At 44.7% G+C, this 14,512-nt stretch overlaps 3 protein-coding genes across 5 annotated transcripts; 2 read left to right on the top strand and 1 right to left on the bottom strand.

Annotated features, from left to right (window-relative positions):
* Window positions 1-842: 842 nt before the first annotated feature.
* LOC131134381 (nucleotidyltransferase MB21D2) lies at window positions 843-7,478 on the bottom strand. Its single transcript, XM_058079622.1, has 3 exons — window positions 7,420-7,478; window positions 6,905-7,326; window positions 843-6,520 (listed from the first exon to the last, which is right to left on the bottom strand). The coding sequence occupies exons 2-3, from the start codon at window positions 7,152-7,154 to the stop codon at window positions 5,256-5,258; spliced, it is 1,515 nt and encodes a 504-aa protein (XP_057935605.1). The 5' UTR covers window positions 7,155-7,326; window positions 7,420-7,478; the 3' UTR covers window positions 843-5,255.
* LOC131134388 (presenilin-associated rhomboid-like protein, mitochondrial) lies at window positions 7,428-11,282 on the top strand. 3 transcript variants are annotated; one of them, XM_058079635.1, is made up of 10 exons: window positions 7,428-7,630; window positions 8,027-8,228; window positions 8,289-8,429; window positions 8,510-8,558; window positions 8,648-8,747; window positions 8,882-9,031; window positions 9,103-9,173; window positions 9,255-9,356; window positions 9,424-9,521; window positions 10,753-11,282. In XM_058079635.1, the coding sequence occupies exons 1-9, from the start codon at window positions 7,557-7,559 to the stop codon at window positions 9,483-9,485; spliced, it is 951 nt and encodes a 316-aa protein (XP_057935618.1). In that variant the 5' UTR covers window positions 7,428-7,556; the 3' UTR covers window positions 9,486-9,521; window positions 10,753-11,282. The 3 variants fall into 3 exon arrangements, with proteins under 3 accessions (XP_057935618.1, XP_057935616.1, XP_057935617.1); XM_058079633.1 differs by having other exon boundaries at window positions 7,434-7,630; window positions 8,648-8,743; XM_058079634.1 differs by having other exon boundaries at window positions 7,437-7,630; window positions 8,039-8,228; window positions 8,648-8,743.
* A 243-nt stretch (window positions 11,283-11,525) lies between these two features.
* Window positions 11,526-14,297, top strand: LOC131134397 (claudin-1-like). The gene is made up of 5 exons (XM_058079648.1): window positions 11,526-11,999; window positions 12,081-12,245; window positions 12,320-12,401; window positions 13,706-13,819; window positions 14,020-14,297. Exons 1-5 carry the CDS (start codon window positions 11,783-11,785, stop codon window positions 14,114-14,116), a joined length of 675 nt encoding a protein of 224 aa, XP_057935631.1. The 5' UTR covers window positions 11,526-11,782; the 3' UTR covers window positions 14,117-14,297.
* Window positions 14,298-14,512: the final 215 nt, after the last annotated feature.

Genomic DNA, 14,512 nt, shown 5'->3' with positions numbered 1-14,512 from the left:
TCGTGGGGGGTGCTGGAGCCTATCCCAGCTGTCTTTGGGCGAGAGGCGGGGTACACCCTGGACTGGTGGCCAGCCAATCACAGGGCACATATAGACAAACAACCATTCACACTCACATTCATGGACAATTTGGAGTCACCAATTAACCTAGCATGTTTTTGGAATGTGGGAGGAAACCGGAGTACCTGGAGAAAACCCACGCATGCACGGGGAGAACATGCAAACTCCACACAGAGATGGCCGAGGGTGGAATTGAACCCTGGTCTCCTAGCTGTGAGGTCTGCGTGCTTTTTTTGCCACAGGCCAATGAAAACTGTGCTCTCAAAGAGAAATTCAAAGGCAAGATAGGAGTGATGAGAGAAAAATACAACAAGAATAAATATATAAATGATTATATATGTAGTGCTGTGTGATAGATGTACGTATGTATTTCACATTTGATTAATACTATGAGTAATATTTCCTGCTTCTATTTGTTGCCATCAGTGATAACCAAAAGCCAAGAAAAAATCACCACACAAGATAATCTTTCAGATCAGGGGTGTCCAAAGTGCAGGCCACGGGACGTAATAAATATACAATTAAACAACGAAACCACAAAAAACAACAGCAAAAACAGAAAAAAATTAGTTAAAAAAACAAAAATTTGAATTTCGAATAACTGGACTTATAAAATAGTACATTAATTTCAATAATTGTATTTAACATAAGATAATATGGCCTCTGAGGCATATTTTTCCTGTATATGATGGTATTTGACTGAGCTGTGTAACATGCATGCATCTTTGCAGTAGCATACGTGTGAGTTTAAAATGAGACGTGCAGTATCAGCAGGAGGCAAAGAGGAGACACGGCTTGCTGTTAAAAGACTTTATAGTGACTCTACTGTACAGTGAAGAAGAAGGCTGGAGCTATGGTGGACGTTGCATAAAGAAATCCATCCTTTGAGAAGAGAGCAGAGCAGCAAAGTAGTGAGGAGATACAAAATGAATCACAGTTCAAAGGTTGTGGACACAGAAGGGCAAAGGTCACAACACATGGTTTACATTTCCACCAAGCAGGAGTGTGTGTGTGTGTGTGTGTGTGGCACTTCTATGTTGTGTCAGTGGTGCGGAGACCCTTACTGTGTGTTAGAGTGTTTTCACTAATTGCACTTGAGGATGAGAAAATGGAGATCACATGACCAATTGTATTTTCTTAGCTTTTTTGGCATTATTAAAGGAAATATGTATGACACAAAACCAAAATTAAAAACAATGCTACAACCAAGCCACCCTTCTTTCCCATTACCCTCCCCTGAAAAATTGTTTCCTGTAAACTTCCCACAATTTAGCTTTCATAAAAAAAAACAAAAAAACATTGGTGATGATATCCATGCTTAAACTACAGCAGACAATTTTTCTGCTGGTTACGTTGATAACAAATACAAAATAAATGAGTACGACAGACTATGAGGGCCACATTGAAAAACAAAATCAGACATTTCGAGAATAAAGTGGTACATTTACGAGAAACAAGTCATAATATTAAGTGAAAGTAGAAACTCTCAGGCAATATATAATCTAAAGTTGTGAGTTTTTCTTGTACATTTCCGACTATTTTCAGAAATGTCTGATTTTTTTCTCATAAAATACTTTATTCATGAAAATGTACAACTTTATTCTCGTAATGTCTGACTTTTTCTCGTAGATGTATGACTTTTATTCTTTTCTTTCACAATTAAAGTTTATTCTCGTAAATGTACCAACTTTCTTCTCATAGTTACATTATTCTCATAAATGTACAACTCTACCTTTGTAAATTTACCATTTTAGTCTCGTAAATGTATACATTTTTTCTCGTAAATGTACGACTTTTGTCTCGTACATTTCTGACTTTATTCTCAAAATGTTTTTCCAATGTGGCCCCAATACTCCATCATAAATGCGATCAAAATGTGCATGAACTTAAAAAAAATACAGAGCTGCGAGTGACTTTACAACGTCTTCAATATACAGCAGATATGTCATCGTTCTAAAACTAAAAGTGACTACGGGCTGTGATCACAACCCAAAAAAAAAACAAAAAAACACCCAAGTGAGAAAGCGACACAAGCCGGTGGAGAGATTAGAGCACGTCTTCTCAAGGAACATAGCGTGACATCTGACCTGACCGTGTCGCAATGCAGCAGATTAACCTGAGTGCTGACACGTGGAGGACAGCAACAAGTACGCAGCGTCTCGCCGCTGACATTTGCGGTCGTACAATCAAGTTTGCATAAAGGCGAATCCCGCGGCGTTGCGTGGGAGCTACGTCATCTTAGGAGATTGTGTGCGGAAAGCGGAACGTGACAACTGGTATAAAAATTAAAAAAAAAACGGTGTAATGTGCATGCCAGGACACTAGTTGGCAATGAAACACTGTGACGAGTGTTTGTGTTCCTTAAAATAACCTTCAGCAGAGTAAATGTGAGTTTCAAATAGTCAAACCTCAGTTTGTGTCAAATATTTCTGATTTTCGTACAGTTTTGCACGTAACAAACCAGTGCGTTTGTCTTGTACTGTATCGTTACGCAAAATCCAGCACCGGCAGTGCCAGCAATTTGATAAAGGTGAGAAACTAATATAATAATTTCACATTGCCAGGATGTACGGGAAGTCTGCATCAATCCGAATTGTTTTGCACATGTAAAACAAATTATCTCAAAAGGAATTCATTGGATTGACATGATTTCCTACGAAGGAAAAAAAAAGAGCTTTCTGAACGACTTAATAAAAAACCAAGGTACCACTGTATGATGACTGTGAAGTAAACACTCAGCACTTTAAGACATGTGTACTAGTACATCACTGTTTACATGGAAACTATCAGATAATGTTGTTTTCATATGTTTGTGTTTCCAGGCTCCAAAACACTGCGACTGTCATGTAAACTAACAACACTGTTACAATCACCATCAGTGTTGTGTACTTAGGAATGTTGGGTGTTCGGGAGCAATGTTTTTACAAGAAAACTTTCCTATAGTGTCGCTGCGTACCGGCTGCTGTTCCTTAAGCTTCTTCACTCACACGCACACACACACACACACACACACAAACGTCCAGAGCGCAGCAGATGTCAAAATCAGGACTGAGTGATCGCACACAATCCAGGTGTTTTTTTTTGTTTACATTCTGTGCAAAAATTAGTCGAGTAGTCGCATCTATCAACTTCCTGTCTACCCTTCGCTTCATTTGGAGGTTATTTACACCTTGTTTCTAAAACCTTAGTACCATACAAGGGACAGTTCATCTCAAACAGGAAGCTTCTTACAATCGTACAGGGCGACAATCTGGCTGCTGTGACAATCTGGATAAAAGTGTTAAAAAAAAAACAACCCTAGTACATGTGGAGGACATAGCACATTAATTTTAAAAATGTAGCATCCGATACTACATTCACACCCACACTGTTGTTCAAAAGAATCGTTCACATTCATTCATTCGTAATTATGACACAATTGTGATAATGCCTGATGTGTCTCACAGTATAAGCAAAATGATTCAGTGTTAATTTTTTATGAGTGTCTGAATTGGCGCACATCCCGTACTTAGACTTAGTCTTTTGAGTGCATATGTGGATTCGCAGAGACCTAATTTATACCTCAATGAACGCACAAGTCCCTCACGCTGTACGCAGAACACATGATGGATATAGTGTCAAATACAATCATAAAAATATTAAAATACAAGAATTTTAAAATGCTTTCACTGTCGATTTCATAGGAGCAGATCCTTTGACATGTTCAAGGATGACTTTGATGGTCTGTGGTTGAGCATACAGCCAACTATTAATTGAGCCATTTTTGTCATTATGTGGTTTCACTTCCACGGTAGTGGCTTTCCTTTTCTTTGGTGCACTGCCATCAGGGAGCGTTTGATATGACATCATGAAGGGCAGAGAATAGTTCTCAACCGTATCCCCTACATACAAACCGAGGTCAAACTTTGTTTTTAAATAATTATTGAGAGTGGGTCAGAAGCACGAGACTTTACATGAAACGCTGCCTGGAATGGATTTGGAACAGCACTACTCGAAATTTGCACGCTCAGGATCCAAGTACACAATGTACACAATACAGGCAGTCCTTGTGTTACATTTCATGAGAATGAAGCATTTTCAAAAATTCTGAATACAGCACAATATACATACGCGTGGCAGAAGAATACATAATCACAAGCTGCGACACTGAGAAAGCATAACGTCACTATTGTTCCTTTTTTCCCCTTAATCGTCACCCAAGCACCCCGCCTCTCGCCCGAAGACAGCTGGGATAGGCTCCAGCACGCCTGCGACCTTTGTGAGGATAAGCAGTAGAAAATGAATCAATAAATGAATGTCTCCCAAGTGTTGGGCAGACTTTTCTGAGAAGTCAAAAAAAAAAGGAAAGTGAAAAGCAAAGCGAAAGCGATGAAGATGGTACTTTTGAACACGTGCTCCTATGAAATGGACAGTGATAACTAACTAAACAGTGTACTGGTCTCATTATTGAGACTTCTTTCACCCAATGAGCCTGTCTCTCCCTGTCTTGCAACACACCCTTCTAGTGTCCAAGACTTTATTAGTTTTTCCCCTTTTAATTATCATATTACATATTTTAATTGCTGCATTTTATATGTCCTTCATGTGTTCTGTAAACAGTTTAGAAGTCTATTTAGAGAGAGAGACAACATAAAGCGAAGACCTCTCATATAAATAAATACACAAGTTATATATAAATACACCGACGGATGTATCCCATTTGAGCCTTTGATCTTTTTTGCAGTTGGACAACATGGTAATTGAAATTTCAGATGGAAATGAAAAGTACATTCTTTGAACTGCTTTTAGTTGCGCTTTGTGAAGTACGACAAGACATTTGTTGACACGGTGCCTCGAGTATTGACTCTCTAGGTGAGTGACATATAAGTAGTCTTGATGAGTGACCATTAACAAGATCAGCAGACGGTTTTTCTCTCTTTTTCTACCCCCAGCATTCTTGATTGTTGCAATATCTGGAGTCCGTGTCTTGGTGTCTTTATGGATGTCTGTGTCAAGGCCTCCAGCAGGTAAAACACAGTGAGGGGGAGGAGGGGGCAAGTAGAAAAATAACAACACTAAAAAAAATGAAACATCGTGGCAAACACGACTTGACACTGTGGCAGAGGAACATAACAAAAATGTACAAAATAAGGTTTGCGTGGAGGTTGGTCACGAGTAGTGGGGGGGGGGTGAGGTGGGTGAGGAAGAGGTCCGCTTCAGAAAAACTTGTCATCAATGCGAAAGTGCGGCCGCGTGACATCATCTGGGTTGATGAAGACGGAGATGGACTTCCCGGGATTCTCTGTGACCAGCTGCTGGAGCTTCTTGGCCAGGCGGTCGTCTGGCTGGTTCTCGCCGCCGGCGTCGGACTGTGGCGACGGCAGGTTGTTGGTGCTGCCCCGCCACTGCAGCTCCACCGTCAGTCGGTTGGCGGCCTTGGCGTGCTCGATGGTGGTGCGCAGGTGCTCGGCCGGGTCGGAGCGCACCGAGGAGAGCTTGCGAGCGTGTAGCATGGCCGTCTCGTCCGACAGATGCTCCAGCATGTTGCACTGCGGGATGAAGTAGTTGGGACACGTCTTGTTGACCAGACAGTGCTGCAGGTCGTCGATCAGGCCCAGAAGGAAGTGGGCGGAGAAGTCGTCCAGCGCCAGGTAGTTGGCAGGGAGGCGGTCGCAGGCCCACAGCATGATGCTGCGCAGGTGATACGGGCTGATGGCTTTGGGCCTTGACAGCAACTTGATGATGATGGCTTTGCAAGCCTGGTAGGCTTGCATCAGGCTGGACGAGATGCACTTCTTCAGCTGCACCTCGCTGCGGGCAAACGACAGGCGCCACTCGTTCTCCTTGCGGCCTTTGTGGGAGCATGTGGGAACCAGGTAGAAGCCGCTGATCACCTCCTCCTCTGTGATCTTGCCATCCCAGAAGTGGTTCTCCATCAGCCAGCTCTGAGCCACGGCTGGCCACCCCTTAAACGACACCACAGGGACGATGTCGTACAGCATGCGGCTACTTCCCACGCCCAGGATGACAGAGATGACCGTCCCATTCCTCTCCACCTTCTCCACTCTGGGAATACCCCTCTGAGGCTTCTTCTGCACCTCCAGTAGCACCAGTGAGATGGACTGGTAGAACCAGTCGGCCACTAGCGTGGGCGAAAAGAAGTAGTTGGTGGTCCCGTTGATGTGGTCCACAATGGTGCAGCAGTCCTTCCACTTGTTGATGGTTCCCTCGTCAAAGAGGCGCAGGCTGAGCCATGAGTGGCCCAGAGCCGAGTGCCGCATGTCCAAGGTCACCGGCTGGTTGCGGTCGTGCAGTTTCAACGCAGGCACAAGCAGCGTGAAATCCATGTCGTAGTCTGTGCCGCGGGCGTAGACGCTGAGCTCGTCCAGGTCCATGTCCACCACTCCCTCCCGGACACCTCCTGACAGCAGGAGGTACTCATTGGCCACCGGCAGCTTCTGGTCCAACTTCTGGACCATTCCTGAAGGATACAGTGGAGAATAAAATAATTGACAGACAGATTCCAAACGTTGTGGCGCTGTTACGAGGTGGCAAGCGGACAACAACGAAACATGAACAATTTGCAGTGGAAATGGCCACTGTGCATTTGACACAGTCGGTCCTGTGGACTTTTATTTTTATGTTCTCTGTAGAACTGACCTGTGGATTAGCGCAACTGCACAAGCGACAATTGTTAACAAAGGAGGCTGGGGACACTCAGCTAAATTCATTCATTATTCATTATGAATGCAGCATGGTGTGGTTAATATCACTTTTGCAGGCCCTTTGTTTGCACTAAATGAGGTTGTAAAAGAGCAGGTGCAGTCTTCTTCCTGCAGAATGTGTACGTGTGTGCGCTTCTCACCCAGCATGGAGAAGATGAAGTCCTTGGCCGTGTGGATCTCCAAGGCCCGTTGGTCGTCGTACTCTCGCTGGTCGTGCTTACTGAACTCCTGAATGAGCCGGTTCAGGTCCTCCATGCGGGCCGCCGACCTGAAGTCGAGCTCGGGCCCGACGCCCCCACCACCGTGAGGCAGCCTGCCGGCGGCCATGGTGGGGCTGTTCCCGAGGCTGCCCGCCGAGCTGGTCCGGCTGGAGAGAGCAGGGGCGGCCATCTTTCCTCCGCGGTCACAGTGGCGCCTTCAGCGGCTGTTTGTGCTGCTGCTGGCCGTGATGGTGGGTCTACTTGAGCATTAACGAACCCAACAGACACCAGCGAACTGCATCCACAGTTCACACCATCAAACAATCCACCGGAAACAGGCGCCGAATTTCCGCTGACTTAGCCTTCAAAATAAAACACAATAACTTTATTCGTTTCTTCTGTTGTTTTACTTTGAAGACAGTAAAAGGAAGCTGCGTTTGTGTCGTTAAATCTACCTTCACGTTGACGTGTTGTTTTGTTATTCCGGGTGTAACACTCTTCTCTTCCTCTAAGCGTCGTTGTCGTCCAACCCGTCCAGCTGCTGTACCTCCCCGGAAATGATCCGTCAGTCCGTGTCACAGGGGTCACCAACATGGCGTGGAGGAGCTGCGCCGTCCTCTTCTGTCGGACCGGCGACGACGTTCTATGGAGTGTGAAGGGAGGCAGGTAGGCGACTTTGGCCGGCCCGGCCCCGCCAATAGGCAGGCAAACCTCCGCTCGTTGGAGTTAGCATTGTTAGTATGAAGAACAGGCAAAAGTGGAGCAGGTGCTAGCTGGCTAATGGTAGCTTAATGCTAACAAACAGAGCTTTAAGGCTTAAGTTATTGCGTTACTGTAACTCGTCCTGAGCTTCTGAACGTTTTGAATGTCGTTATGTCTTTGTTTTATGTTAGTCATTCATTCAATCATCCAGTATAGTATTATACGTTAGGTGTCATTACTGTGTCATGTTTATTCTACCCATATTAGGTAGCCTTTCATAATCCTAATATTATAATGTTATGCGGAGTTCAGTAGAGACAGTATGAACTTGGGCAGAAAGTTACATATTAAAGTTTTCAGTGTGTCCAACAGATGGCCTCACAGCTTCCAGCAGCGTTGCGGCTTCAGGAAAGTCTCCAGGAAACCGGAAACCAAAAAAGTAGATGAAGAGCTGGGACCCGCCTACTTGGACTCCTCTGAGGTGGTGTCCCGCCAGCAGCTCCCTTCAGGCTCGCCGCGGTCCTTCAGCCGCCTTCTCCGCCCTCTGGTCTTCACCGTAGGGGTATGTTACCTGCCACCGGGTCACTGTGTTACTTTGGACGGGTGCTGACTGTCATGTTAGTTTACAGGCTGCTCCTTTGGCTCGGCGGCAATCTGGCAGTACGAGTCGCTCAAGTCCCGCGTGCAGAGCTACTTTGATGAGCTGCGAGCGGATTGGATGGAGAAAGTGCGGCCGCAGAAGCGAGGGGACGCCCGCAAGGAAGTGAGCAGAGAGGACGCGTGAAGTTGACCCCGTCTCACAAACACACACACACTCATTCTGATTGGCTTTTTGTTTTTCAGTTCAACCAATGGTGGAACAGTTTGAGTGACGGTCAACGGACAGTCACAGGTGAGCTGCTTTTGCAATTACTTATCATGCCATAAGCTTTGAGCCATTTTGTCTCATGGAAATAAACACCATCATTTAATGTCTTTCAGCAATCATTGCCACAAACCTCCTTGTGTTCTGTTGTTGGCGTGTGCCATCACTGCAGCGCTCCATGATCAAATACTTCACCGCTGACCCCGCCTCCAGTGAGTGAGTGTGTGTGTGTGCACACCTCTTGACACTGAGAAATATGCATTTTAAAATAATAACTAGCACAGCCGGATGTCCAAAGCAGTCCGAGAAGGTTCTAGTGGGCGTAAATATACCTTCCCGTGGTTTTGCAGAGACACTGTGCTTGCCCATGCTGCTGTCCACCTTCAGCCACTTCTCCTTCTTCCACATGGCGGCCAACATGTACGTCCTGTGGAGCTTCTCCAGCAGCGCCGTCTCCATGCTGGGCCGAGAGCAGTTCATGGCCGTTTACCTGTCTGCAGGTGGGAGAAGCAGCAAAGGGTCCACGTGACACCCACCAGGTACACGCTGACGCTGTTGTCTGTGTGCCCAGGTGTTATTTCCTCCTTCGTCAGCTACGTGGGCAAGATGGCCACAGGGAGGTTTGGTCCTTCTCTCGGAGCGGTGAGCACAGCCAATGATCATTCACGTTTCAACCTTATTAGATGTGTCCAACATTGTCCAACACTGTGCATGTGTTTGCAGTCTGGCGCCATCATGACCATCCTGGCTGCGGTTTGCACCAAAATGCCCGAAGCCAAGCTGGCCATCATCTTCCTCCCAATGTTCACCTTCACTGCAGGCAACGTAAGACTTTCTTTTTCTTTACACTCTTCTGTGCATCCACTAAAGTGTTCCCTTCCTCCGTCCCCAGGCGCTGAAGGGCATCATCGCCATGGATGCAGCCGGGTTGGTGTTGGGGTGGAAGTTCTTTGACCACGCTGCTCATTTAGGAGGAGCCATCTTTGGCATGTAAGTAATTGACACATCATGAAATCATTTAAAACTGCATGAGGACATGTGGTCCTCGCGGTTTGGGTTGGGCATCGTTTGAATTTGAGCGGTTCTGATTCCGATTCCTCATTTCGATGCCGGTTCCTAACGATTCTCCATTACGATTCTTTTCAAAGGGAGGGTGATAAAAAGTTTGCATGGTTGAAATGAGGGCCCTAACCAAAGTTCTTTGAGGAAATGTCCATGTTTTTTTTATGAATGACTTATTAATTACCATGAATTTATCCCACGGTTATTAATTAATACAAAATTTTACTCGAAGACCAGGCCGCCCATGCACCCGCCCTCGACCGCCACCCAGCCAATACAAATAAGGGATGCGTTGCACACCCCTAGTATGCTAGTAGCAGCAAAAAAGTACTCCACCGCCACGACGGAGATGCCGGGCATAAAGCCGCCATCCGCGCCCTCGCACATACAAGCCAGTTGCCAGGAGCAACAACCACATCTGATGCAGCGGCCCCGATGACTGATCGTTTTTGGGATTTGAAGATACATGTTTGCTCTTTCATCGCTTAACACAATTTATCTTTCCCAATTGCTCAACCGCTCGTGGATCTGTGCAAAAAAGTTTCCGTGGATACAATTTTTTTTTTTTGGAGCCGACTTATGCTATATGCACTGTGCTTATGTGTCAGCTCCACCCTCGCCCTTTGGGGAGGAGGGGTGAAGTTCAGGCTCAGGATTTTTTTTTGCTTTAAGCCCTGGTAACTGAATCCAGGGGTGTTTAATCCTATGAGTGATGCATTCTTCTTTGCGCATTTTTTTACACAATTTCAGCCAAACAAGCAATAGCCGTCGCACACTGGCTCACTGGCTCACTTGCCATCTCTTTTCATCTTTTCATTTGATGTTATGTCACTGGCCAATCACCGAACATAGGAACCAGAAGTAAAAAAAAAAAAAAAAGTTCCAGGAGAATCGGAATGTCAGAACCAGTTCCAATCGATGCTCGATGCCCAACCCTACTCATGGTGGTGATGGTGTCACAGCTGATGATGGGCAACCTTCTATTATGCTCTTTTTTTCCATTTTACTTAGTAACATTAGACTTCTTATTTATTTGTGTTTATTTGTTTCTTTCGGTAATTAATCAATATTTTCATCTGTTAATGCGTCTGACTATCAAGAAGTTATTTTGAACAGTCCTTATATATAATTGGTCACCTCCATCCTCTCTCTCCTCCAGCTGGTACATCATGTTTGGACACGAGCTCATTTGGAAAAACCGCGAGCCTTTTGTCAAGTTATGGCACGAGCTGAGGACAGGTGGCGGCGGCAGCAATGGAGGCCAGCGAGGAGGCTCCGAATAGGATGTGGAATGAACTGATGGGAACAAAGTGGTCCCGACATGTAAACATGATAAATAGTTGTACAGACCATTTGGTGAACACCAAATATGACCATATGAAGACGTCACAGCTGATTTATTTGGTTCTAGTCTATCACAGGGATGCCAAAACGCGGGCGGGGGGCTTTGATGATTTTTACATATCATTAATACTTTATTTTATCCTCCTTTAGAATATGCCAAAGGACATACTAGCCCCAGGACTGCAGTTTGGACACCCCTGGTGGTTTTGAAAATCAGGTTTCACAATGTGATATTATATAATATTCATAACTGTTTATTCTAGTCATGTATGAACTGCTGCTTTGTGTTGTTGAAATTTGTATATGACACTAACAATAAAAATAATGTTTTTGTCTTCATTGCAACTGAAATGGTCATATGTTGCTTTTATAGGTCATGTTGCAGACCTGCAAACAAAATCTGTTTGCTGTTTGACTGAAGTCCATGAAACGTCTCATACATGTGCACACGTGCATGTTTACTTTCTGTATTTTTTTTTTTTTATAAAGAGCAAATGTGGTAACAATGGATACTAGCATGACATCTAAATGTGTTGTCTTATTTTCAGCCTGTGTGATGAAGAAAAGGTGCCCAGTTTGGGGTGAAACTGTCTCCTTTTGCAGTGTAAACAATGTGTATGTTCTGGAGGGTTGACCTTCTATGGAGTTCATTGACCCGAAACGCTGAAGCGGCTCAGAGGTTCAGATCAGTTTTGCACTGCCAGCCGTCACATCTCAGGCACAACCTAAATTTGAATTTACAGAGTAACAACCGTAACTCCACTTGGCCTTGACCTCCAGACTTGAGTGGACAGTAAGGACACGGGACGTCAGTTGCCTTGTGTTGCAGGTGAGCTCTGAGCAGCATGGCGGCGGGCCTGCAGGTGGTGGGTCTGGTTCTGGGCGTGCTGTCGTGGTGTCTGCAGTCCAGCTGCACATCCTCGCAGCTGTGGAAGGTACGGAGTCAGGCGGAGTCGGTCACCAGCAGTCAGTGGCACTTCGAGGGGCTGTGGATGAGCTGCGCCGCCACCTCCCTGGGCTCGGTCCAGTGCAACAAGTTCAAGACGCTTCTGGGCCTGCCAGGTGAGGACCCACTAATGACCAGCTGGTACTGTGTGCACTTCACTAGAAATGTCCAAAGTTGTAATAGTCAGTGTGGTCCAGTCCACCTGCAGGCATGCCGGGCCCTGATGATCATGTCTATGGTGCTGGGCCTGGCCTCCATTATCGTGTCTGTGCTGGGACTCAAGTGCACCAAGATCGCCAGGACCTCGGACCAGGTTAAAGGTCAAATCGTCTTGAGTGGAGGCTCCATGTTCATCCTGTCAGGTATGTCCTGAAACATCATTGCCAAGACCGTCATGAATGCCACCAACTGTGTGTGTGTGTGTGTGTGTGTGTAGGGGTCTTCACCCTGATTGCAGTGTCCTGGTACGCTGGAAGGGTCATCCATGAATTCTACAATCCTCTCTACAATGGAGTCAGGTCAGGAGAACAATGATAATACTGATAGAAACGACATTGATCTTGAGGATGATAAATTCAGTGAAAGGGACGATGAGGATTGTTGATGTGAATCATGATGACAAAGGTGATGACAAATCTATAACAATGATTACAATGGTTAACAATGGTTAAGAGGATAATGAGCATTTTGATGAGGCGTTAGAATGAGGATGATGCTCACTTTGAATGAGAATTATCATACTGACAAAGTGAATGACTGGTGATGATCAGTGATGATAAAGACATATGATGATCAAAAATCATGTGACTAAAAGCATGATGATGGTTATGAGGATGATGATAACTGTTGAGAATCATGGAGACAACGAAGGTCATTGATGAGACTGATGATAATTGAGGTTAACGGTGACGATGATGAGGTGGGATGAGGTTCTCGATTGATGATGGTGAACACACCAGCATCATTTTGAATGAGAATGATCAAGCTGATGAGGATGATAACTGATGACTCATGATAATGAGATGACATTTACGAGGATGACAATTTTGATGAGGGACACAGAGATTGAACAGACTCATGAGGATGATAATTGATGACACTGATAATGATAGGTCATTGATTGATGATGATTGATAGTGATGACAATGATGACATTGTTGTGGATCATTTTGAATGAGAATTATCATACCGATGAAGATGATGCTTGGTGACAACTATAACCCATAACAAGTTCTTTGATGAGACTGATTATGATAACTGATGAGAATGATGGAGGTGACTGAAAGGATGTTGGTTGGGAGGATCGTGATAATGTTCATGAGGGGGTACAATGATCAGAATACCAGCAATGCTAATGATGATGATGGTTATGAGGTTGATGATCACTAAGGACAGATTAACACTGAAGCCGGCGAACACACTGGAATCAGAGATTGAGAATGAGAACGATAATAACAGAATGACTAAAATGATGTTGATACAAGAATGATAATGTTGATGAGGGCTTATGATGATGACAATGATACCAAATGGTGTTGATGATGTAGGATCACTTTGATGAGGTGATGAACTTATTGATGAAAATGCTAATGCTGGTGAGCAAACCAGACCAGACATCATTTTGAATGAGAATACTGATGATGACAATTTGATGAGAAAGAGGTTGATGATGATATCATTCTAAGAATGATAGTGAATGTGAAGAACAATGATGATAATGAAATGATAATGCTGATGACTGTGAACACTGATAATTTGAATGGATGGGATGAGGATGAGGATGAGGATGACGATGATAATGATGGTGATGAGTGTGCCGCAGGTACGAACTGGGCAGCGGTCTCTATCTGGGATGGGGGGCTTCCGGTTTAGCCCTGATCGGAGGTTCAATGCTGTGTTGTTCCTACAGGAGGAGCTCGCCCACCCCTCCTGCAAGGTAATCCCGCACTGCGTAACTTTAACCACAAGAGGGCGTTGCCTGTCAAATTGAAAATCATAAGCTAACGCACCTGCCGTCAGTGCAAAATACTTCATTACCACACTGTATCATATTGTTAGCATAGTATGAATATCACAAACATGGCATAGTGTCAAATATAAACCTTTGTTCTTCTGGGATGTCATTTCCTCCTGCAGACATTTCTCCTACAACTACTCCAAAAACAACCAAGGTCACAACATCTACACGGCTGCTTCCACCTCTGACAACAGCGCCGCTAAAGCTTACGTCTGACCTGCTCCCTGAACGCACCGTCACACAAATCAAAGCACATAGTGATGATGTCCTCTTATAAAAAAAAAATACATGTTTGCTGTCATCACGTGTTATTTTACTCTTAGGATTTATACATTAAGTCTTTTTTGTTGTAAATAAAGTACATCAACACTTGATTGATATTAAAGCTGCTCACTTGAAACAACTTTTGTGGAGTGTGAAGGGATGTTTTTATATTTTAAACCCACATGAACACTTTATTTGGTACATCAGCTCTGTCTAATGAATGACTTCAATGCATTAAATAGCAGCTAATACATCACAGCATATCATAGCAATCCCCATACACCATACCAACATGCCCTCTGGTGACCGTGTGACCGTAAGTGCTATCGTCCACTGATGATATAATAT

This window comes from Doryrhamphus excisus, chromosome 8 (genome assembly GCF_030265055.1).
Source record: "Doryrhamphus excisus isolate RoL2022-K1 chromosome 8, RoL_Dexc_1.0, whole genome shotgun sequence".
Lineage (NCBI taxonomy): Eukaryota > Metazoa > Chordata > Actinopteri > Syngnathiformes > Syngnathidae > Doryrhamphus > Doryrhamphus excisus.
This window is presented reverse-complemented; position numbering and strand designations above follow the sequence as displayed.

Excerpts from the sequence above, each read along its gene's own strand:
- LOC131134381 (XM_058079622.1), bottom strand. The coding sequence starts at position 7,154 with ATGGCCGCCCCTGCTCTCTCCAGCCGGACCAGCTCGGCGGGCAGCCTC. Across the intron at positions 6,521-6,904 it reads CTTCATCTTCTCCATGCTGG|GAATGGTCCAGAAGTTGGAC; the intron begins GTGAGAAGCGCA and ends TGTATCCTTCAG.
- LOC131134388 (XM_058079633.1), top strand. The coding sequence starts at position 7,557 with ATGGCGTGGAGGAGCTGCGCCGTCCTCTTCTGTCGGACCGGCGACGAC. Across the intron at positions 8,229-8,288 it reads CTCTGGTCTTCACCGTAGGG|TTTACAGGCTGCTCCTTTGG; the intron begins GTATGTTACCTG and ends CTGTCATGTTAG. Across the intron at positions 8,744-8,881 it reads CACCGCTGACCCCGCCTCCA|AGACACTGTGCTTGCCCATG; the intron begins GTGAGTGAGTGT and ends GTGGTTTTGCAG.
- LOC131134397 (XM_058079648.1), top strand. The coding sequence starts at position 11,783 with ATGGCGGCGGGCCTGCAGGTGGTGGGTCTGGTTCTGGGCGTGCTGTCG. Across the intron at positions 12,246-12,319 it reads CTCCATGTTCATCCTGTCAG|GGGTCTTCACCCTGATTGCA; the intron begins GTATGTCCTGAA and ends GTGTGTGTGTAG. Across the intron at positions 13,820-14,019 it reads TCGCCCACCCCTCCTGCAAG|ACATTTCTCCTACAACTACT; the intron begins GTAATCCCGCAC and ends TTCCTCCTGCAG.